The following is a 23925-nucleotide window of genomic DNA, read 5'->3' on the forward strand; positions in this document are numbered from 1 at the left end:
AAATTCAGTGTTTGGTGTACTGCTTCCAGAGATATTATTTTCTTATCTTTCCTCCATATTCCATCCCATTCTTTCTTTCCTCCCAATTCTTTCCATCTGTTTTTCTCTCCTTCTGAGACCTGTTCTTGAACAAGTTGGGCCGAAGGGCCTGTTTCTATGCTAGAAACCTCTATGAACCTATGACCTGTTTGATGTCTAATCCAGTGTCATTTTTGGTTTGGATAGCAGCTATATCAGTTCATTGGGTTTCTTCTAACTTCTGTTCTAATTATCTTTTAGCTGCTAAATCTGCTTTGTAATTCCCTTCTTGGTCCTTTCTAGTGATTCGTTTGTGTGCTTGAACTTTGATTCCACGCTTGTATTCCATCACTTTCTTGGCAAAAAATGTGAAATGATTTACTGAGATTTGATAATCCTAAAGCTGGAGCCTTAGCTAGGGCCGATTATATGTCAGTAAAAGCCTGTGTTTCCTTGTCTTTTCAATCTATTTTTTACCCGACCAAGCCTCCTCCTTTGATCGAATCTTGCGGTGGTTTTGCTAGTATTGCATAATCTTTCACAGAGTTCCTACAACAATTGAACAATCCTAACACTTGTGTGGTTGTGGGAAGCCTTCTTTCGATCTTCTGCAATTTCTTTCCTGCCTTGTGAAGCAATCCAAACATCATCTACACATTTAATAGGCTTGATTATTTGTGCCATGTGTTTGTGAAAAATAGTTGGACTATTGCGAAACCTTTGTGGTAGACGAGTCCAAGTGTATTGTTGATTTCCCACTGTGAAGGCAAATTTGTACTAATGTTCTTTTGCTATTGGAATAGGCCAAAATCCATTGGCCACATCTAATACAGTAAAAATCATTTGATCTGTCCCAATTGTGTTTAGATCGCTGGTTGGATTTACAATGATTGGGTGTGCCCATGCTGCAGATCTGTTTAGAAATGTGTAGTCCACAGTTAACCTATAACCTCCATCTGTTTTTTTTTAAATTGGCCATATAAGTGAATCAGTAGAAGACACCGTCTTTGTCACAACTCCATGTTTTTCCAACTGTGTGATAATGCATCTAACAGCTTGAACTTCTCCCTGAATTTTTTCTGGTGGGACATTTAAACTTCCACAATCTTGTTCATTTCTAGCCCAAATTTGAGGGGATTGTACAGCCATTTATTTTTCCAGATTGATCTCTTTTCCCAATCCGTTTGAAATGCTGCTACCCTAGAAATGCTACATTTCTTTTTTCCCTATTTATTCTGTTGGAATATGTGGTGCCATTTGATGTTCCCTGTTCTGACATCAATTACCACCCCTAACTAGACAGTAACTCTATCCCAGAATGCTTCCTTCTTTATTTTGACACATTCAAATTTGAAGATGTTTTTTAATTGTTGATCTACTGAACAGTGCAACTTTAACTCTCCCAGTAACTCTGTGTTATTCTATTGTTTGATCAGTGATTGGTAAATTCAAGTCTGTTCGCGATATAGTTGTCCTCGTATCAATTATCTTGATACAGTTCAGTCCTTCCAGCTCTGTCTCTATACACATCCGGAAATCCATATCACCATCAGACTCTAGGGGAGCCAATAGTCATTTTGCAGTTAACAATTTATGAAGTTTCTCTGCTGTGAAACTGACTTCTATAACATAACAAAATCTTTGAGACAGAAATCAAACCTTTCAATTTGATTCCAGGTAGTAACTTATTTTGATCATTTGTTCTTCATCTCAGTTAACATCGTTGTATTGAAGCAGCTTGCTTGAACACATTCTTCCTATGTTAATGATATGGGCTTTCTAATGTCAATTAATCACCCTGTCTGCTTCCTTCAATGTTTATTTATTCTGCTGAATTAATTCTATTTTGAGCCCACCTTATATCTGTTGTGACTTTCAACTTTCCCATATTTAAAATTTATATCTAAATGTACTCTGTGTTCTGGATTGCTTATCCCATTCTCATGATTAGTTTTCACTCCTCACAATCTAATCAGAATTGCTGTGAAGTCACTGTCCATTGTTGAACAGCCCTAAGGGGCAAATGTAAACTTCACACTGACCAACCCACTCTATTTTGTGTAATTTCCAGAAGACAGTCTCCCCCTTTCCTATTATATTTTGATTTGGATTAACAATTCATATTAATTGCTGCAAATTTTAAAACACAAAGATTCACCCTGTTTAGGACTGAATGGGTTAACTTTCTGCTTGTCTCAAACTTGGCTTGTTTACAGAAATCTTTGGCAATTTGCCCTTTTTACACAGAAAGCATTTTTTTTTTACCATGGAGCTGTATCTTTTTAAACCCAGTTTTTAAAAAAAGACTTCTTTTTAGTTATAATCTTTTTTACAAGTTCTGAATTGTTAAATTACTCTTTAACTCTTTTTTCTCCATTTCTTTAAGTTATATTTTCTTTATTTTACAACTTATCCATCTTTTGACGACCATTTAATTCTCCAGTATTTTTAAATGTTCTGTTTTAACTAATAAGAGCGTGGCATTGTTGCACCGCTATCTCAGCGAAACTAACTCCCTTTATCTTAGTTTCCTGTTTTACACGCCTGGGGATAATGATGCAGCTATATAAGACCCTCGGCAGACCCCACTTGGAGTACTGTGCTCAGTTCTGGTCACCTCATTACAGGAAGGTTGTGGAAAAGATTGAAAGGGTGCAGAGGCGATTTACAAGGATGTTGCCTGGATTGAGTGGCATGCCTTATGAGGATAGGCTGAGGGAGCTCGGTCTTTTCTCCTTGGAGAGACGTAGGATGAGAGGAGACCTAATAGAGGTATATAAGATGTTGAGAGGCATAGATCGGGTGGACTCTCAGAGGCTTTTTCCCAGGGTGGAAATGGCTGCTACGAGAGGACACAGGTTTAAGGTGCTGGGGGGTAGGTACAGGGGAAATGTTAGGGGGAAGTTTTTCACACAGAGGGTGGTGGGCGAGTGGAATTGGCTGCTGTCAGTGGTGGTGGAGGCAAACTCAATAGGGTCTTTTAAGAGACTCCTGGATGAGTACATGGGACTTAGTAGGATGGAGGGTTATAGGTAGGCCTAAAAGGTAGGGATATGTTCGACACAACTTGTGGGGCCGAAGGGCCTGTTTTGTGCTGTAGTTTTTCTATGTTTCTAATCAGCGCGTCCTTGCGGAACCTGCTATATGTGGGGAAGTTGCTATCCCGACCCACACTTTTGCGCCGATACTCTTCTTCAAAAAAGTTTTTGTTTTGCCTTTGTGACTCACAAGGGATTCGGATGTCTGATGGATCCGGTGATTCAGAGTGCCTCCCCCTCTAAGGTGAGCAATATAAAGTATGTACTCACCGTTCCAAGGGAAGTGTTCACCCGATCATCGGCTCCAAGATTATCCCATCCTCGTTGCCAAATTGTTGTGGGAAATTCTTTTAGGTGGCCTGATTAATTTAAAGACTAAATCTTTTCATTAAACATTTCATTTCACAAAGGCAAAAAAAGTTTATTCAGTTCAATGAAATTCTTCAATTAAACTAGTTTTTATATTAAAACATTGAAATGTTAGAATCAAAAACATGACAAATTAACAATATTCAGACAAACATTCAATTAGGACAAGAGAAATCTCATTTTGGCCAAAATGGGAGATCAATGGTTCCACCTACACAGCGAATGCGCTAGCAGCTTTCACAAAAGATCTCAGATTTCATGCCAAAGAACAGAATTGGTTATATTGTACAGCCCAGCACTTAATTAAAAGCAATTTCATTCATTCACTGTTCCGTCAATCCAACAATGGCATGTCCTTCAATTCATCATATTTTGACATCTTCAAATATTGATCTGTCATTCCAGTCTGATTTATGGAAGGTCTCTCCAAAAAATGGCTTCTTAAGATTCAGCATTTCTCTAACCAGTTTAAACCGGTTCTATTGAAGGCATCTTTACCTATTGGACTTATTCCCCTGGCTTAGATGTGCATCAGTAATTTACTTTGTTGCATTATTTGTGCCTGACTTGTGCTGGTATCTTTCACGAAAACATCTTCCATTTTACTGATGTGTTAAGAACATTTCTTGGAGACATGAAGATGTTACTTACATATTTTGTATTATTCTCAAACCACATATTAAAACATTAGCTGCTAATTATCCTCAAGTTGGGTGTATAGAATTAATCAGAATTCTCAACTGCACCTTGACAGTACAGAATGAATCTGTATGGACTGGAACAGTCAGCTTAGATTTTGTATTTTACTCACCTGAGTGGGGCTTTGAACTCTCAGCCTGCCAACCCTTAGTGAGAGTGTTCCTGGTTGAGCCACAGCTGACACCTTGGCCTGTGGTCAACAAGCTAAGCACAGAAAGGAAAGATTAAAGCAGTGCCCCCTGATGTACATGGCCTTGCTATTCTTAGTACACAGCAAGCTGCTAGTTCCAGAGCTCTGCTCCCTCTGCTCCAGGATGATGCATGTTTAAAGAACTTTTCCTTTTTGTTACTCCTCCAGATCATTAGAGCTATGTTGAGAAAACAATCCATTAAATCCGAGAGGTGCATGCCTGGTTCCATATCTGTCAGATTTGATGAGATCAACAAGAGAGTTGAACATGCCATTGAAGTGCGCAGCAGTGACAAGCTACGGGCTGCTTACATTAAAGAGTTCAACCTAACTTTTAAAGACTCTGATATTGAGAAGAAGGTAATGTGACTGCACCTTGTGGGGTTTCTAATTAGTCCAATGATTGCAAGAGAAATAAATATGAGCAAATGTGTTGGAAACTTCTGGTGGAACATTCCAGGCTTGAAATGGGTACCACACACACACAGTGCACTCTGACCAGGAGATCTGGAAGCAGCCAGAACTTAACATTATTTGTGTGAGCTTTTTTCATCCTTAATCAATTTATCAGAGGGGCTTAAAACAAGCACTTGGGCCTCTTATTTAACAATCTAAGGAGCCTCATAACTGTTTTAGTTAGCTGTCGGAGAGACCTCTCAGTCTAACATATTTGGACCTCAGAGTTTGTTCACATTTTCTACCTATTTGGTTTTAAAATTATTTTTTTCTAATTTCCACCTCTGGTGACAGCCAATCAGCAATAAACCTTTCTACCCACATGCCTCCATGGTGTGAGCCGCAGCCACCGTTTGCTTTGGCTTCAATTCTGTGAGACTTCCCAATCGAGGTGAGTGTAATACCTGCCTGTGGAATGGTCCAACAGAAGCTAAGTGGAAACATTGTCCTCTTTATTCAGAGAGTTATGCTTCAAGAGAAACCTGCTAACGCAGTGTATGAGTAGGTTCTCATACAACTACATCTCCTCATTGCCTGAATTTATCTCCATTTTCAGTCAACCCACAAGAACTTTGTCTTAATTGGGAGAATTTTTAATAGGCACAGGAAGAAGAGGAGAATGTCCACAAACAACAAAAATAACAGACACAAAAAAACCAACTGGTTCTCAAAGATAGGAACACAGCACAGGAGAAACACTGGCTAGTCCACCCGTGAATGGCCATGGCTGAACTGTGGCCTACCTCAATATGCCTTTGCTTCAAGGCCCTCATTATCTTTGCCTATTTCCTATTCATTTGGGGGACATGGGCATCGCTGGCTGGTCAGCATTTGTTGCCCATTCCTAGTTGCCCTTGAGAGGGTGGTGGTGAGCTGCCTTCTTGAATCGCTGCAGTCCATGTTCTGTGGGTTGACCCACAATGCCGTTAGGGAGGGAATTCCAGGATTTTGATCCAGCGACAGTGAAGGAACGGCGATATATTTCCAAGTCAGGACAGTGAGGAGCTTGGAGGGGAACTTGGAGGTGGTGTTCCCATAAAGTGGGCGGGTAAGTGGAGCTGAGTCCACAAAAAGATCAGCCGTGATCTTATTGAATGGCGGATCAGGCTCAAGGGGCCAAATAGCCTACTCCTGCTCCTAGTTCTTATGTTCTTATGTATCTGCTGCCCTTGTCCTTCTAGATGGAAGTGGTCGTGGGTTTGGAAGGTGCTGTCTAAGGATTTTTGGTGAATTGCTGCAGTGCATCTTGTAGACAGTACACACTGCTGCTACTGAGCGTTGGTGGTGGAGGGAGTGGATGTTTGTGGATGTGGTGCCAATCAAGCGGGGCTGCTTTATCCTGGATAGTGTCAAGATTCTTGAGTGTTGTTGGAGCCGCACCCATCCAGGCAAGTGGGGAGTATTCCATCACACTCCTGACTTGTGCCTTGTAGATGGTAGATAGAGTCATAGAGGTTTACAGCATGAAAACCGGCCCTTCGGCCCAACTTGTCCATGCCGCCCTTTTTTTTAAAAACCCTAAGCTAATCCCAATTGCCCGCATTTGGCCCATATCCCTCTATACCCATCGTGCCCATGTAACTATCTAAATGCTTTTTAAAAGACAAAATTGTACCCGTCTTTACTACTACCTCTGACAGCTCGTTCCAGACACTCACCACCCTCTGTGTGAAAAAATTGCCCCTCTGGACACTTTTGTACCTCTCCCCTCTCACCTTAAACCTATGCTCTCTAGTTTTAGACTCCCCTACCTTTGGGAAAAGATATTGACTATCTACCTGGTCTATGCCCCTCATTATTTTATAGACCTCTATAAGGTCACCCCTCAGCCTACTATGCTCCAGAGAAAAAAGTCCCAGTCTATCCAACCTCTCCTTATAACTCAATCCATCAAGTCCCGGTAGCATCCTAGTAAATCTTTTCTGCACTCTTTCTAGTTTAATAATATCCCTTCTATAATAGGGTGACCAGAATTGCACACAGTATTCCAAGTGTGGCCTTACCAATGTCTTGTACAACTTCAACAAGACGTCCCAACTCCTGTATTCAATGTTCTGACCGATGAAACCAAGCATGCCGAATGCCTTCTTCACCACTCTGTCCACCTGTGACTCCACTTTCAAGGAGCTATGAACATGTACCCCTAGATCTCTTTGTTCTGTAACTCTCCCCAACGCCCTACCATTAACTGAGTAAGTCCTGCCCTGGTTCAATCTACCAAAATGCATCATCTCACATTTGTCTAAATTAAATTCCATCTTCCATTCATCGGCCCACTGGCCCAATTGATCAAGATCCCGCTGCAATTAGAGATAACTTTCTTCACTGTCCACTATGCCACCAATCTTGGTGTCATCTGCAAACTTACTAACCATGCCTCCTATATTCTCATCCAAATCATTAATATGAATGACAAATAACAGTGGGCCCAGCACTGATCCCTGAGGCACACCACTGGTCACAGGCATCCAGTTTGAAAAACAACCCTCTACAACCACCTGAAGAAGCCAATTTTGTATCCATTTTGATACCTCACCCTGGATCCCGTGAGATTTAACCTTATGCAGCAACCTACCATTCAGTACCTCGTCAAATGCCTTGCTGAAGTCCATGTAGACAACATCAACTGCACCTCATCTACCTTCTTGGTTACCCCTTCAAAAAACTCAATCAAATTTGTGAGACATGATTTTCCACTCACAAAGCCATGCTGACTGTCCCTAATCAGTCCTTGCATCTCTAAATGCCTGTAGATCCTGTCTCTCAAAATACCTTCCAACAACTTACCCACCACAGATGTGAGGCTAACCGGCTTGTAGTTCGCAGGCTTTTCCCTGCAGCCCTTTTTAAACAAAGGCATAGATAGGCTCTGGGGAGTCAAAATGTATTAATATCAGATCTAAATTTAACATCTGATTGGCCACCACTTCGAGAAGAGAGTTCAAGCTCCTTCCTCCCTTTGTATGTAGGCACATTTGCTAATTGCATTGCTGAAGGCTTTGATTTTTAAGTTTTCTCCTCGCCCAGACTTTCCGACCAGCAGAAAAGGTTAATAAAAACAGAAAATGCTGGAAATAGTCATGAGGTCACCCAGCATCTGTGGAGAGAGAAACAGTCAATGGGCAGAATTTAATGTCACTTCCCCACAGCAGGCTTGGAGGCTGGAGTGCAATGAATGAGGTGCCGCACCGTCTTCCCATCTCTGTCCAGTTAATCCAGAATGGGAAGGCTTGCGGACAACTTCCCACCTGAACGCTAATTGAGGCCTTGAAACAACCAATGAGTGTCCACTTAAGGGCTTCACCCCTCCACAGTTGTTGAGACCCCTTCCAATGGTGGCAGAGGTGTCATCATGTGGAGAGCCCAAAAAGCAAACCCGACCAGGCATCAGTTGGGGAGGGGTCATGGGGTAGGATTTCCTCATTCAAGGCAAACAGTATCTAATTGAGGGACCCTAATTTGAGAGGTGGGGCCAGAGAGATACACCACGTCCTCTGGCTCCAGTATCATTAATTATACAACTGGATGTTTTGCACTGTATTCCATGGTGGTGTTGGCCTGATGGTGCGTCATCCACCAACCTCTCTGGGCACCATATTAAAAATGTGCTAAACGTCCCAATCACTATTGAAGGAAGGAGATGGACTTCCTGAGAAGGAAGGTGGATTTCCATGAACATCTTGAGGCTGGAAAGACACCCAACCTAAAAGATTCATCTGTAGATATTTGCCCCCACACTCACTGCTGTTGGTGTTCCAGAACCCAGGGCTGTGGGTGGCAAAGTCCGGGGGCACGCACCGGGCACTGTTCGGATGAGTTCTGAAAGCTGTTATTTGAAATGTGTTTCGCTCTCGCATGTTTTCCTGCCAGCATAGCAGAGAAGTGGGAATGGTGTGGGGGCGAGGGGGGCGAGGGGGGCGAGGGGTGGGAGATTCCATTCCGACCTTCACCTGCATCCCATTAGCAGGATGCAAATTAGTTTCATGGTGGCCTCCAGTCGTTTTTCTGTCCACCATGACAGGCACCTGTGGAAGATCCGATGGGAAATAGTTTCTGAACTCTTACCGAATTCTACCCTCCACATTTGCAGTTGGGGAATATTCTGCCCTCACTTCCCTTAGTATTCTGGGTTGCATCTTATCGAGTCCTGGTAATTGTCCAACCTTACACACAAGCAGCCAATCAAATATATCCTCTTCATTAATGTTGAACCTATCTAACCACCTCCCCTTTCACGATGACCAGGGCAGCATCTTCCTCCATGATAAAGGCAGGTGCAAGGTATTAATTCAGTATCTCAGCCACGCCCCCTGCCGACATGCAGAAATCCCCTTTTTGTTCCCTAATCCTTTCACTGCCCTATTACTATTTATACACCTTGGGGGACTTTTGGATTCCCTTTCATGTTACCTGTCTGCCTCTTCTCACACTCTATCTTTGCTTATTTGTTTTTCACTTCCTTTCTGAACCTTCTATATTCAGCCTGACTCTCAATTGAATTATCCACCTGACATAAGAACATGAGAACTAGGAGCAGGAGTAGGCCATCTTGCCCCTCGAGCCTGCTCCGCCATTCAATAAGATCATGGCTGATCTTTTTGTGGACTCAGCTCCACTTACCCGCCCGCTCACCATAACCCTTAATTCCTTCATTGTTCAAAAATGTATCTTCCCTTTGTACTCTTCTTCACCTGACTGCAACATTCCCCTCATCCTGAGAGTTTTGGATTTGTTTGTCCTATCTTTCTCCCTCATGGAATTTACTTCAACTGTACCCAAAGTATCCCCTCTTTGAAGTCAGCCCATTGTTCCATTATCATGTTTGCCTTCCAATTTCTGTTTTCTATTTACCTGGGCTAGGTCCATACTCACCCATTGAAGTTAGCCCTCCCCAATGAATTAACGCTCCTTGTCCTTTCCCAGTATTACGACCCAGGCCAGAAACTCGAAGGTGTTTTATATGTTTTTAATTTTGGTTTGGCATTGGTGAGTATAAGGTGTTTCACTCCAGGTATGATTCAAATGACCCACTAGGAAGCTTTTATCAAACAAAGTTTATTTAAGAACACAGTTAAAATATAACAAAAATAATTAATATAACTTTTACCAAGAGCCAACCATGATATGGCATATACCTTAACAGCTAGCTATCTATGATGTTCCAAGTCAAACAACACCCACAGACATACCCTCTTTCCTAGGCTTGGCACAAAAAGCAAATATGCTCACGTGATACCGGATTTTGCAGCTTTTTAATGACTCCTGTGAATTGGTCCTTTGATGTTGGATTAAACTCTAAGGCTCCCCAATCCTAGAACTTTATGAAAAGCCTCTGGAGAGAGAGAGAGACAGAAACACACTGCCTTTTTCCACTAACTTCTATCGGCAGCTAAGAAAATGAAACTAAAACCTTGCACATTTCTGTGAAAAAAACTGTCCCCAGGCATCACCCAGTGATTCCAAAAGGATCATAAAACCCTGGGCATTAGCCCAGATAAAAAATAAATATGATATCCATTATATTGCTTCAGTAACAATTAGAGGACACCGGTACCAGACGTTACGGCTGGCTGCTCTTTTAGTTGGAAGGTGTATTACTTCAGGCTGGAAGCAGTGTTCTGTCTCTCTGTCCCTGGTGTTTTGGGAAGCAGTTCTGATTTCAAATGTGTCTGTGTGTGTGTCCAGAAAGCTGCAGAATCCAACAGAAGGACCAAGCTCCAGCATCACGCAGCATTCCTATTTTCCATGCTAAACCTGTAGGTGTGTGTTTATGGGGTTTGTTGGTTAGAACAGCATTTAGCTGCTAAGATTTACAAAGTATCATGTTTTTTTCTTGTTTGTAATTGGTAAAAGTTATTGCTAATTTTCTTTCTATGTGTTAACTGCATTTTTAAGTAAACTTTGTTTGATAAAAGCTTCCTAGTGGGTTATTTGAATCATACCCGGGTGGCACAGTAACACAGTGGTTAGTACTGCTGCCTATCAGTGTCAGGGACCTGGGTTTGGTTCCGCCTCAGGTGGCTGTCTGTGTGGAGTTTGCACATTCTCCCCATGTCTGTGTTTTGATTTGATTTGATTTATTAGTGTCATATGTAATAGTATACAGTGAAAAGTATTGTTTCTTGCATGCTATACACAGTTTCCTCCGGGTGCTCCGGTTTCCTCCCACAGTCCAAAGATGTGCAGGTTAGGTGGACTGGCCATGCTGAATTGCCCCTTAAAGTCAGGGGGATTAGCAGGGTAAATACATGGGGTTATGTGGATAGGGCCTAGATAGGACAGTTGTCAGTGCAAGTTCAATGGGCCGAATGCCTCCTTCTGCACTGTAGGGATCCTATTCTATGATTCTATGAAGTGAGACACCTCATACTTATACACGCCAAATTCAAAGTACAAAACTTATGATCCAGGCGGATTTCATAAAATATCTTGGAGTTTTCTGTCTTTGTGGAGTTTGCACATCCTCCCCGTGTCTGCATGGGTTTCCTCCAGGTGCTCCGGTTTCCTCCCAGAGTCCAAAGATATTCAGGTTAGGTGGATTGGCCATGCTGAATTGCCCCTTAGTGTCAGGGGTAAATGCATGGGGTTATGGGAATAGGGCCTGGGTGGGATTGTGGTTGGTGCAGACTCGATGGGCTGAATGGCCTCCTTCTGCACTGTAGGATTCTATGATTCTGACCTGGATTATAACAATTTCCCAACAGGTTCCATCTCCCCCAGAACGGGTTCCTGCACCACCTCTTCAGCCACACCCTCACCTGTTTTATCCTCCTGGTTCTGTACTTAATTGTGTGTGATACTGGAAGTAATCCTAAGGTCCTGCTTACTAGTTACATTCCTAACTCCCTAAACTCTGCAAACAACATCTCATCCCTTCTCCCCCAATGTCCTTGGTGCAGATGTGGACCAGCTGTTCATCCTTGCCTCTGAAATAAAAAAACTTAGTGAACCAGAGGTGCTTTTATATCAAGCAGGTAGTTTGTTTGTCACTATTTTTGAGTCTAGCTCTACTTGCTGTTTACAGGTTTATTTAAAAAAACTGAAAATTGACTTTTATGGAGCAGTTTTCTCATGTTCTCCCAAAGTACTTTACGTGTAATGATATACATTCTGAGGTAAAGCAATCACTTTCTACAAAGCAGATTTCGACTAACAGTGATGTGATAATGAGCAGAATGTTTTAGGATGTTGACTCAGGGCCACAACACCAGGGATAATGTCACAACTCCTTTGAAATATTGTCATGCAAATCTTTCAGCTGCACCTGAGAGGCTTAGGTGTCCTCGCTTTCAGTTCTCAGCTGTTTGGGTGAGATTTGAACTCTTATCTATTGATTGGCATTTCTGAATTGCTAATTAAGAAAGATATGTGTGATATTACCGTACACTTTTTATGGTGATTTAGTTTAATTGCTTTGCCATAAAATTGGGCTGTACCATACGCCCCCCCCCCCCCCCAACCCCCCCATCTGTCAGTCAATGTCATGCTGAATGATTTAATTGGATTGTGAGACTTACACTAATCCACCCAGGCACCTCCTCCTCTATTTTTAATGTCTTCACTACTTTCCTCCCAAGTATTCTCTCCCATCGGCGTGTCAGTCTCTGAATTGTGCCTTCCTTTGAGTCTCAATCTCTCTCTCCCTCTTTTGCCCCAGACTCTCATGGTTGGTCTGTGCAGGGCTGGAAGAAATCCTACGCATAAACATTCTGTTCCCTGACGAACTGCGTTGAGTGGTGAGAGCATTTTCTGAGGGTGGTGTGTGGAGCAGAGAGTTTTCAGCTTTCTGCAGACAGCAGTACTCGTATCTGACATGCGTTTACCCTGCGTTTACCCTGCGTTTACCCTGCACCTGAGTCTGTCGAGAGCCTTTCTTGTTTTTTCCTAGAATGACGCAGCAGTGGATGGATGTGCTTTCATCATGAGGTCAATGTTCTGGGCATTCACTGTTATTTCTTTTTCATGTCCAGTATCGCATGATACGAGATGAGGTTTTCACGTCAAACATGGTGTGTTCCTTCATTGTGATGCTGTTTATTCTCAGTGTGCAGACCCTGTTCGTAGTTCCTGAGTGAGTATTAACTATCATCAATTCATTCTTTATACTCATTGCAGACAAAAAGTTTAGTTTATTTGTAAGTTTATTTATTAGTGTCACAAGTAGGCTTACATTAACACTGCAATGAAGTTACTGTGAAAATCCCCTCGTCGCCACACTCCGGCGCCTGTTCGGGTACACTGATGGAGAATTTAGCACGGCCAATGCACCTAACCAGCACGTCTTTCAGACTGTGGGAGGAAACCGGAGCACCCGGAGGAAACCCTCGCAGACATGGGGAGAACATGCAGACTCCGCACAGGCAGTTGACCCAAGCCAGGAATTGAACCCGGGTCCCTGGCACTGTGAGGCAGCAGTGTAACCACTGTGCCACTGTACCACTGCTCCCGTTCCAACGTGAGTATTGTCAAAAACAGCGTGTAAAGTACATTGAAGAGTAGTCACTCTGGAACAAGAAACCTCAATGATTTTTGAGAAGGTAAAACAGATTCTGATCAAAAGAGTAGGCCAGTGAGCCTAGCACCCTTCAAAGGGAAAATGTTAGAAGCCATTCCTAAAGATGTTATAGCAGGGCACTTGGAAAATTGAAGATAATCAGATAGAGGCAACATGGTTTTGTGAAAGGGAAATCATGTTTAACCAATTTATTGGAGTTCTTTGAAGGAGTCACATATGCTGTGGATAAAGGGGAACCAGTGGATGTACTGTACTTAGACTCCAGAAAGGCATTTGATAAGGTGCTATATCAAAGGAAAGGAGACGTGATGGGCTTGCATGAGCTGAAACAGCATAGTTTGTGTTTGACTCTGTGTAAATATCGATGTACTGTTGGCCTGTTCAGTCTGTATCATGATGTGATGATGCAGTTACTTAAGGGGTCACATGATGGAAGTGTGGGAGTTCTTCTCGGAAAGTGGACCGTGTACAAGCACGGAATAGCTGCTCAGACAAGGGAATAAACGATATTGTTTGTTATAAGCACTTGTTCGCCAGTCTTTGGGAATCTAGCACTTCTACAATAACTGTGCTAACCAAACAACAGATGGGGATAGGGTCAGGTATGGGGGTTTCTGGGACAGGAGCAGGGTCGACAACAGAACAGGGGTGTGGAGAGTGTCAGTGACGGGTCGAGGGGGATGGGGCTCAGGTCAGGGATAAGAGGGGTTGGAACAGGGACATGGGAAGGATGGAATGGGGACAGGGATGGGGAGGATGGGGACAGGGGAGGAGGGGAATGGGGCTAGCATCAGGACAGGGGTGGGAAGAGATTGGGACAGGGTCAGGGATGGGAGTCGGGGGATGGGAACAGGTTGAGGACAGGGGTGGGGAGGGATGGGGATGGTGGAGATGGCGACAGGGTCAGGGATGGGAGTCGGGGGATGGGAACAGGGTTGGGGACAGGGGTGGGGAGGGATGGGGATGGTGGAGATGGGGACAGGGTCAGGGATGGGAGTCGGGGGATGGGAACAGGGTTGGGGACAGGGGTGGGGAGGGATGGGGATGGTGGAGATGGCGACAGGGTCAGGGATGGGAGTCGGGGGATGGGAACAGGGTTGGGGACAGGGGTGGGGAGGGATGGGGATGGTGGAGATGGCGACAGGGTCAGGATTGCAGAGCCTGAGGGGTTTGCTTTTTCTGTGCTTAATGTCTGAGGCAATAAGGAACAACTTTGAGGTACTCACAACTTGTCCATGCCGCTCTTTTTTTTAAACCCCTAAGCTAGTCCCAGTTGCCCGCATTTGGCCCATATCCCTCTATACCCATCTTAATAGAGCTGCTGAAGTGTACAGGTTTAGGAATCCTCTGTAGGTCGGGATCTTGGCAGGGGATCAGTGAGCTGGGATTCCAAAGGAAAGTTCTTATATATTTGATTTATTATTGTCTCATGTATTGGGATACAGTGAAAAGTATTGTTTCTTGCGTGCTATACAGACAAAAAATACCGTTCATAGAGAAGGAAAAGAGAGAGTGCAGAATGTAGACTTACAACCATAGCTAGGGTGTAGAGAAAGATCAACTTAATGCAAGGTAAGTCCATTCAACAGTCTGACAGCAGCAGGGAAGAAGCTGTTCTTGAGTCAGTTGGTACGTGACCTCAGACTTTTGTATCTTTTTCCTGACAGAGGAAGGTGGAAGAGAGAATGTCCGGGGTGCGTGGGATCCTTGAGTATGCTGCCTGCTTTGCCAGAAAAAGTCCTGGTCTTTGAACAGACATTCTAAATTTAGCATTCAAATAAACAGCAAGTGCGATTTTTGATGAATAATTGATGTTTAGCTGCTTCATTAAACAGGTGTGCTGAGCTGCTGATTCTCCCCAACAACACAAAAAATAATCATTCATCTATTTGTGGGATTATACAATGTGCAGACTGGTGGCCTCATTTTTGTATCCTGTTGCATGTGAATTTCTGGAGAGACAGTTTACACAAACCCATCTCTGTGTTTTCTACCCACAGGCCGAAAATGAGGATTGGCCACTTCATCATCATGGTGCTCATTTACTGTGCGCTGCTGACTTGCATCGGGGCCGAGGGGTTCAGATGTTACCCAAAGGGCTTGCAAGAACTGAGTAGCTGGATTCAACAGTCGTACAGTGTTAGAGGCACCATCATGCTCCTATCCATCTTACTCAACTTCATCTCATCTTTATATGACATGGTGAGTGAGAACACGTGGGACGCTCGGCTGTCCTGTAATATTGCCAGCCAAGGGTACTGCAAGTCTGAACTTACTCTTCTGGAGTGGGTGTGTGGTGGTCCCGATCCTTTGCCAGATGGAACGTGGTGATGGGATCAGTGTCCCAGTGCCATTGCACTGCGGGCAATCATTTGGTTGATGGGCACATGTGGACATCAAAGGTGCCCCCGCTGCCAAGTAAAGGGTCAATTAAACCCAGTTAAACTGCAATTATCTCTGATTTTGAGTGGCCTGTGAGCTTTTCCAGTCGGTGCACAGGCCACTTAGCCAGACAGCCGTCACAATTTTCATGATTTCTATATCCAGGGTGGGAGAAAAGGCGAATAGGATCTTGGTAAGGTGAATAAGTCGGAATTTTAATTTGAGTTGATTTATAGAGAATTTCTGGAGAACTCTTTGTTTTCACAGCATTTGCAGAGATTGTTCCTGCAGGAGAACCCCTGCAGTGCACAATCCTTTCAGAAACAGGGAGTATCTACTCTGCTGGAGGGACCGCTTCAGCAGAAGAGAAGGCCAGAATGGAGAGGAGGTCAGCTGCCCACAGGTACCATCCCAGTGAGGGACCTGTGGATCAGGGGGCATAGGCAGAAGGAGTACAGGGTCAGCAGAAATGCAAGGTGGAAGTATCTGGAGAAGGAGCCATTATCTTACAGTCTACAATGGCTCCATGTTACTCACAGTAAGGGGCTATAGTGGAAGAATTGAGCCAGATTGTGATTTAAGTTCAAGTCAGTCTAGGGTAAAACACTTTCTCAATAGCTTTCCAATGCAAAGTGTTCTCACTGTCTCTAATTATAACGTCACATGTTTAACTAGCAAATTCCTTAACAAGGTAGTTTCCATCCACTATCATGCGCAGTACATTGACAGATTACCCTCTTTTCTAAATTAAAGCTTTGAAAGAAAAATAAAAAAAATTAAAGAACATTCTTTTGAATCTAAGCAGAAATAAGTGATCTCACATTTCCACATCTATGAATCCCATAATTCATTTACCAAATATACACAAACCATTATAAAACAGAAATTAGTTTCCATTTCATCATTCGAACATTTTCTGATACATTGAGTAATTTTTTAAAGCAGACACTTCTTTCTTTAAAACAGTCCAATAACTGGTGATTGTGTCAACCCACAGGGAAACATCAGGAGAGGTTGGTTCATTATCCACTTTAAATCATTGCCTAATCAAAGGCAAGTGCCTCATTGACTTTTGGGCCTTATGATGGTCGTGAAAGGCACTATAGAAATGCAAACTCTGGTTTTTTTCTCTCAAAAGGAAGAATTGTTCAACATGACAATCACAGAATCCTGTGTTTTGGAGATTTCCATTCGCTTGAATATTTCTATTATGCCGGCTAGGTCTGTTCTTAGCCTTGTCTCAGTTACATTCCCTGTTGAATGAACATTGTCCCAAAGTGACCAATTGTCTAAATACCATTCTCTGGGTAGACTTTTCCCACATTTCCCCTTATATAAAATTTCTGGCAATATATTGGACAGGTAAATCCCCCCTCCTCTACCCACCCCCCCTCCCCCGCGCCCCCCCACCATCACCACCATATCCAGTGCTTCTACTAATGCCAGTGTTTCACCAGCCAAGGTGCATTATAGAACATAGAACAGTACAGCACAGTACAGGCCCTTCGGCCCTCCATGTTGCACCAAGCTTTGTCCGAAACCAAGATCAAGCTATCCCACTCCCTATCATCCTGGTGTGCTCCATGTGCCTATCCAATAACCGCTTGAAAGTTCCTAAAGTGTCCGACTCCACTATCACAGCAGGCAGTCCATTCCACACCCCAACCATTCTCTGAGTAAAGAACCTACCTCGGACATCCCTCCTGTATCTTCCACCACGAACCTTATAGTTATGCCCCCTAGTAACAGCTACATCCACCCAAGGAAATAGTCTCTGAACATCCACTCTATCTATCCCCCTCATCATCTTATAAACCTCTATTAAGTTGCCTCTCAACCTCCTCCGCTCCAAAGAGAAAAGTCCTAGCTCCCTCAGCCTTTCCTCATAAGACCTACCCTCCAAACCAGGCAGCATCCTGGTAAATCTCCTCTGCACTCTTTCCAGTGCTTCCACATCCTTTTTATAGTGAGGTGACCAGAACTGCACACAATATTCCAAATGTGGTCTCACCAAGGTCCTGTACATAGCTCTTAAACTCAAACCCCCTGTTAATAAACGCTAACACACTATAGCCTTCTTCATGGCTCTATCCACTTGAGTGGCAACCTTCTGAGATCTGTGGATATGAACCCCAAGATATCTCTGTTCCTCCACATTCCTCAGAATCCTACCTTTGACCCTGTAATCTGCATTCAAATTTGTCCTACCAGAATGAATCACCTCGCACTTTTTATCAGGGTTAAACTCCATCTGCCATTTTTTGGCCCATCTCTGCATCCTATCAATGTCTCTTTGAAGCCTACAACAGCCCTCCACCTCATCCACTACTCCACCAATCTTGGTGTCATCAGCAAATTTACTGATCCACCCTTCAGCCCCCTCCTCCAAGTCATTGATAAAAATCACAAATAGCAGAGGACCCAGCACGGATCCTTGTGGTACACCGCTGGTAACTGGTCTCCAGTCTGAAAATTTTCCGTCCACCACCACCCTCTGTCTTCTATGAGATACAGTAAGAGTTTTAACCACACCAGGTTAAAGTCCAACAGGTTTATTTGGGAGCAAATGCCATTAGCTTTCGAAGCGCTGCTCATCTGACGAAGGAGCAGCACTCCGAAAGCTAATGGCATTTGCTACCAAATAAACCTGTTGGACTTTAACCTGGTGTGGTTAAAACTCTTACTGGGTTTACCCCAGTCCAACGCCGACATCTCCACTTCCATGAGATACCCAGTTACTTATCCAATTGGCCAGATTTCCCTCTATCCCACACCTCCTTACTTTTTTCATGAGCCGACCATGGGGGACCTTATCAAACGCCTTACTAAAATCCATGTATATGACATAGAACATAGAACATTACAGCGCAGTACAGGCCCTTTGGCCCTCGATGTTGCGCCGACCAGTGAAACCCATCTAAAGCCCATCTAACCTACACTATTCCAATATCATCCATATGTTTATCCAATGACCATTTAAATGCCCTTAATGTTGGCAGGTCCACTACTGCTGCAGGCAGGGCATTCCACGCCCTGACTACTCACTGAGTGAAGAACCTACCTCTGACATCTGTCCTATATCTATCACCCCTCAATTTAAAGCTATGTCCCCTTGTGCTAGCTATCACCATTGGAGGAAAAAGGCTCTCACTATCCACCCTATCTAATCCTCTGATCATCTTGTATGCCTCTATTAAGTGACCTCTTAGCCTTCTTCTCTCTAACGAAAACAACCTCAAGCCCCTCAGCCTTTCCTCATAAGACCTTCCCACCATACCAGGCAACATCCTAGTAAATCTCCTCTGCACCCTTTCCAATGCTTCCACATCCTTCCTATAATGCGGCGACCAGAACTGTACGCAATACTCCAAGTGTGGCCGCACCAGAGTTTTGTACAGCTGCAACATGACCACCTGGCTCCGAAACTCAATCCCTCTACCAATAAAAGCTAACACTCCGTACGCCTTCTTAACAACCCTATCAACCTGGGTGCCAACTTTCAGGGATCTATGCACATGGACACTGAGATCTCTCTGTTCATCCACACTACCAAGTATCTTACCATTAGCCCAGTACTCTGTAATCCTGTTACTCCTTCCAAAGTGAATCACCGCACACTTTTCCACATTAAACTCCATTTGCCACCTCTCAGCCCAGCACTGCAGCTTATTTATGTCCCTCTGTAACCTGCAACAACCTTCCACAATGTCCACAACTCCACCGACTTTAGTGTCATCCACAAATTTACTAACCCATCCTTCGACGCCCTCATCCAGGTCATTAATAAAAATGACAAACAGCAGTGGCCCCAAAACAGATCCTTGCGGTACACCTCTAGTAACTGAACTCCAGGATGAATATTTCCCATCAACCACCACCCTTTGTTTTCTTACAGCTAGCCAATTCCTGATCCAAACCACTAAATCACCCTCAATCCCATGTGTCTGTATTTTCTGCAATAGCTTACCGTGGGGCATCTTATCAAGCGCTTTACTGAAATCCATACACACCACATCAACCGCTTTACCCTCATCCACCTCTTTGGTCACCTTCTCAAAGAACTCAATAAGGTTTGTGAAGCACGACCTACCCTTCACAAAACCGTGTTGACTATCCCTAATCAAATTATTCCTTTCTAGATGATTATACATCAACTGCTCTCCCTTCATCGACTCACTTAGTTACCTCCTCAAAAAATTCAATCAAATTTGTGAGGCAAGAATTACCCTTCACGAATCCGTGTTGACTATCCCGGATTAAGCTGCATCTTTCTAAATGGTCGTAAATCCTATTCTTCAGGACTTTTTCCATTAACTTACCGACCACTGAAGTAAGACTAACTGGCCTATAATTGCCAGGGTCATTCCTATTTCCTTTCTTGAACAGAGGAACAACATTCGCCACTCTCCAGTCCTCTGGCACTATCCCCGTGGACAGCGAGGACCCAAAGATCAATGCCAAAGGCTCTGCAATCTCATCCCTTGCCTCCCAAAGAATCCTAGGATATATCCCATCTGGCCCAGGGGACTTATCGACCTTCAGGCTTTTCAAAATTGCGAATACATCTTCCCTCAGAACATCTACCTCCTCCAGCCTATCAGCCTGTATCACACTCTCATCCTCAAAAACATGGCCGCTCTCCTTGGTGAACACTGAAGAAAAGTATTCATTCATCGCCTCTCCTATCTCTTCTGACTCCATGCACAAGTTCCCACTACTGTCCTTGACCAGCCCTAACCTCACCCTGGTCATTCTTTTATTTCTCACATAAGAGTAAAAAGCCTTGGGGTTTTCCTTGATCTGACCCACCAAAGACTTCTCATGCCCCCTCCTAGCTCTCCTAAGCCCTTTTTTCAGCTCATATGTCACCCTTTATGTGACTCTTTTTATTTTCTTGGCATCCCATGCCAATGGACAACACCTCTCAATTTTTTCCACCAAGAATATCCATCTGCAAGATTGGCGTGTGAAACATCACTAAAAATAACCAACCTCATATCTTCTGGCTCACCCAAGGTGGGAATCAGAGCATGCATCTTTCTGAATGTAATTTTTTAGTGTTTTATTTGCTCTCAGAATTTTATTATGATGGTGCTGAACTCTACTACATACTAGCTAGCATCTGGTCTAGTCTGAGTGCACAACCAGTTCAACTGTCCAATCAAACATCTCAGTTGTTCGCTTTCTCCCTGGGTAGATGGATCCTGTTTTAGTGAGGATCTAAACTGAGTTATAGCGGCATGGTGGCACAGTGGTTAGCGCCAGGGACCCAGGTTCGATTTCGGGCTTGCGCCACTGCCTGTATGGAGTTTGCACTTCTCGTGTCTGTGTGGGTTTCCTCAGGGTGCTCTGGTTTCCTCCCACAGTCCAAAGATGTGCATGTTAGCTGGATTGGCCATGCTAAATTGCCTTCAGTATCAGGGGAATTAGCAGGGTAAATATGTGGGGTTACGATGATATGGCCTGGGTGGGATTGTTGTCAGCACAGGCTCGATGGGCCGGAAGGCCTCCTTCTGTACTGTATGTAGGTATTCTACAATTCTATTAACATTTTCTAGATAAGAGTGTTGACACAATGTCATTCTGAACTTGTTTTGCTTAATGTCCAAGCCTATGTATTTAAAGGTTTCTGACTTCCTACCTCGATTCCTTTTTTAATTTTGCAATTACCCATTGCTCAAATTCAACAAAGCCCCCCCCCCCCTCCCGCCAACCCCCCCAGGAAATCAGCAACATGCACAATGACAATTCCAGCCAGTTTGAAGATAACCTTTTTCAACAGGACAGAAAAATCCAACACTCTTGCTTCATCGTTCAATCTGGAGAGACATCTGTTCAACTTCCACAGGATTCCTCCCACATCACCAGCTTCTTTGGGCGGTTTCAAAAATCTTCTCCATGGAACTCCTCCCCTTGTAAATCACAACCTCTTCGTCAATAAATTTGCATTTCCAGGAACATGATGCCAAAATAGTCAGAACAAATCTTCAAATTACTTTCCCTGCAGTCGGTGAGTCCACTCTGACATCCTGATCCCCTAATCTCTCTCCAAAGCCCCGGGTTACTCACCTCACTTTGGCCTTATACAAAGAGTGCCTTTTCTGTACAGATCCACCGATGAAATACAGCTGGCTCTCCCCTATCAGCTCCTTCAGTAAATACTCCAAATCCCTTCAGCTTTCTAATTCTTGCTGTTTGGCTTCTTTTATTAGTTTATTTTCCAGTTACTAAAGCAGCCACTAAAATCTCTCAGACATGAGGGCTTCCACTTCTATTGAGATTGCTAGCTTGCTGTCTAGGCCTCATTCTGATTAAACTGTGGCCTCTACTTACAGTCCTGTCCCTTTCTGGACTATTACTGTATGATCTTCCTCCCATACAAGTGGAACTTCATTCACAAGTTTGTGATTTTTTTGGGGGCCATGGCCACTTTCAGGTTTAGTGTCAGAACTGATCATAGAATCATAGAATCCTACAGTGCAAAAGGAGGCCACAATCCCCATAACCCCATGCATGTACCCTATTTAGACCCCCTGACACTAAGGGGCAATTTAGCATGACCAATCCACCTAACCCGCACATCTTTGGAGTGTGGGAGGAAATTGGAGCACCCGGAGGAAACCCACGCAGACATGGGGAAAATGTGCAAACTGCACACAGACAGTGACCCAAGCCGGGAATCGAACCCAGGTCCCTGGTGCTGTGAGGCAGCAGTGCTAACCACTGTGCCACTGTGCCGCCCCTACTTGTATCATCTTGCTATATTTGGCCCTAACTTTCCCTAACTCCAGATGTAGATTTTTCACACATTGCCCCTTACACTGAGCATTTAATGACTAATCGACGTACTAATTTCTTGTGACCTTACAGTTGTCTTTTTGTTCCCGTACTGCTGCCTCACCAGAGCTGGAATACTCACCAAACACTCCTCTACTCCTGCAGCAAGGCAAGACCACTTTCTGACAGGTGAAAACGTTAGAAAGCAAAAGGGCAACACTTTCCCCTCTGCACCGAATTCACACTTTGCTCCACATTCCCGAGTATACTCACTCAGACCATAAAACATAGGAGCAGAATTAGGCCACTCGGCCCATCGAGTCTGCTCCACCATTCAATCATGGCTGATATTCTTCTCATCCCCATTCTCCTGTCTTCTCCCCATAACCCCTGATCCCCTTATTAATCAAGAACCTATCTATCTCTGTCTTAAATTCACTCAGTGACCCGGCCTCCACAGCCTTCTGCGGCAAAGAGTTCCACAGATTCACCACTCTCTGGCTGAAGAAATTCTTCCTCATCTCTGTTTTAAAGGACCGTCCCTTTAGCCTGAGGTTGTGCCCTCTGGTTCTAGTTTTTTCTACTAGTGGAAACATCCTCTCCACGTCCATTCTATCCAGACCTCGCAGTATCCTGTAAGTTTCAATAAGATCCCCTTAGAACCTTAGGATAAGGTCTCTCCCACTCCTTCTGTGCCCACTTACTGATCATATTCTCAAAACCGTCCGTTTCTTGTATGGAGCCCTGATAAGTCGCTGTAGCTTCCTGCTACAGTAATCAACATCTATTGAGGCCTTATTCAGGCAAAGGGCTTTCATGTGATTGACGTAACTGGCACTCGGTCACATACCTGTTTAACTAGGCTATTTGGGCAACTTAACTTATATCAGAGTTATACAGTTCAATTCCCACTTTGCTCCAAATTCCCAAATATACTCACTTCAGACTGTGTGCCACTCAGGATATGCTGTCTCCCACTTCTTGTGCGGCGCTCAGTTACTGATCTTGCTGCAATTTGGGCCTGGACTACATCAGTATCTGAGGAGTTGCAAATGGTGCCGAACCTTGTGCAGTCATCAGCGAACATCCCCACTTCTGACCTTATGACAGAGGGAAGGTCATTGATGAAGCAGTTGAAGATAGTTGGGCCATCAACCAAAACTTAGTCCTTTGGTTGAATGCCGCCGTTCTCTTGATGCACACAGACAAGCTTGGAGTCAGAACAGCTTCCCCCAAACACCAGGGACAGGGAGACTCTCAGCAAGCTAACCACCAACAGCAGGCTTTTTTTCCACTCCAGGAAGGCAAAAGGTTTTGCTTCCAGCTAGCCAGCAGAATTCCCAATGTCAGGAAGAGAGAGAGAAACACTGCTTTCAATCTGATGCCCACCCCCTTCTAAACTAAAACTGCAGCTGAAAACTGAAAAAGAAAGAATTCCTGTCGCCTGACCTGTCAATCATTCTTCCCCTTAACAATGCAGG

The 23925-nt window shown here is 43.9% G+C and overlaps 1 protein-coding gene across 1 annotated transcript in view; it reads left to right on the forward strand.

The window, feature by feature from the left end:
* Positions 1–23925, forward strand: part of LOC144504864 (adenylate cyclase type 8-like) — a 123674-nt gene that overhangs the window by 50777 nt on the left and 48972 nt on the right. Inside the window, exons 8-13 of the mRNA XM_078230620.1 lie at positions 3250–3300; positions 4483–4674; positions 9694–9756; positions 12741–12841; positions 15286–15540; positions 15959–16070. Coding sequence (XP_078086746.1) covers positions 3250–3300; positions 4483–4674; positions 9694–9756; positions 12741–12841; positions 15286–15540; positions 15959–16070 — 774 coding nt within the window. The remainder of the gene's footprint in view (positions 1–3249; positions 3301–4482; positions 4675–9693; positions 9757–12740; positions 12842–15285; positions 15541–15958; positions 16071–23925) is intronic.

This window comes from Mustelus asterias, chromosome 15 (genome assembly GCF_964213995.1).
Source record: "Mustelus asterias chromosome 15, sMusAst1.hap1.1, whole genome shotgun sequence".
NCBI lineage: Eukaryota > Metazoa > Chordata > Chondrichthyes > Carcharhiniformes > Triakidae > Mustelus > Mustelus asterias.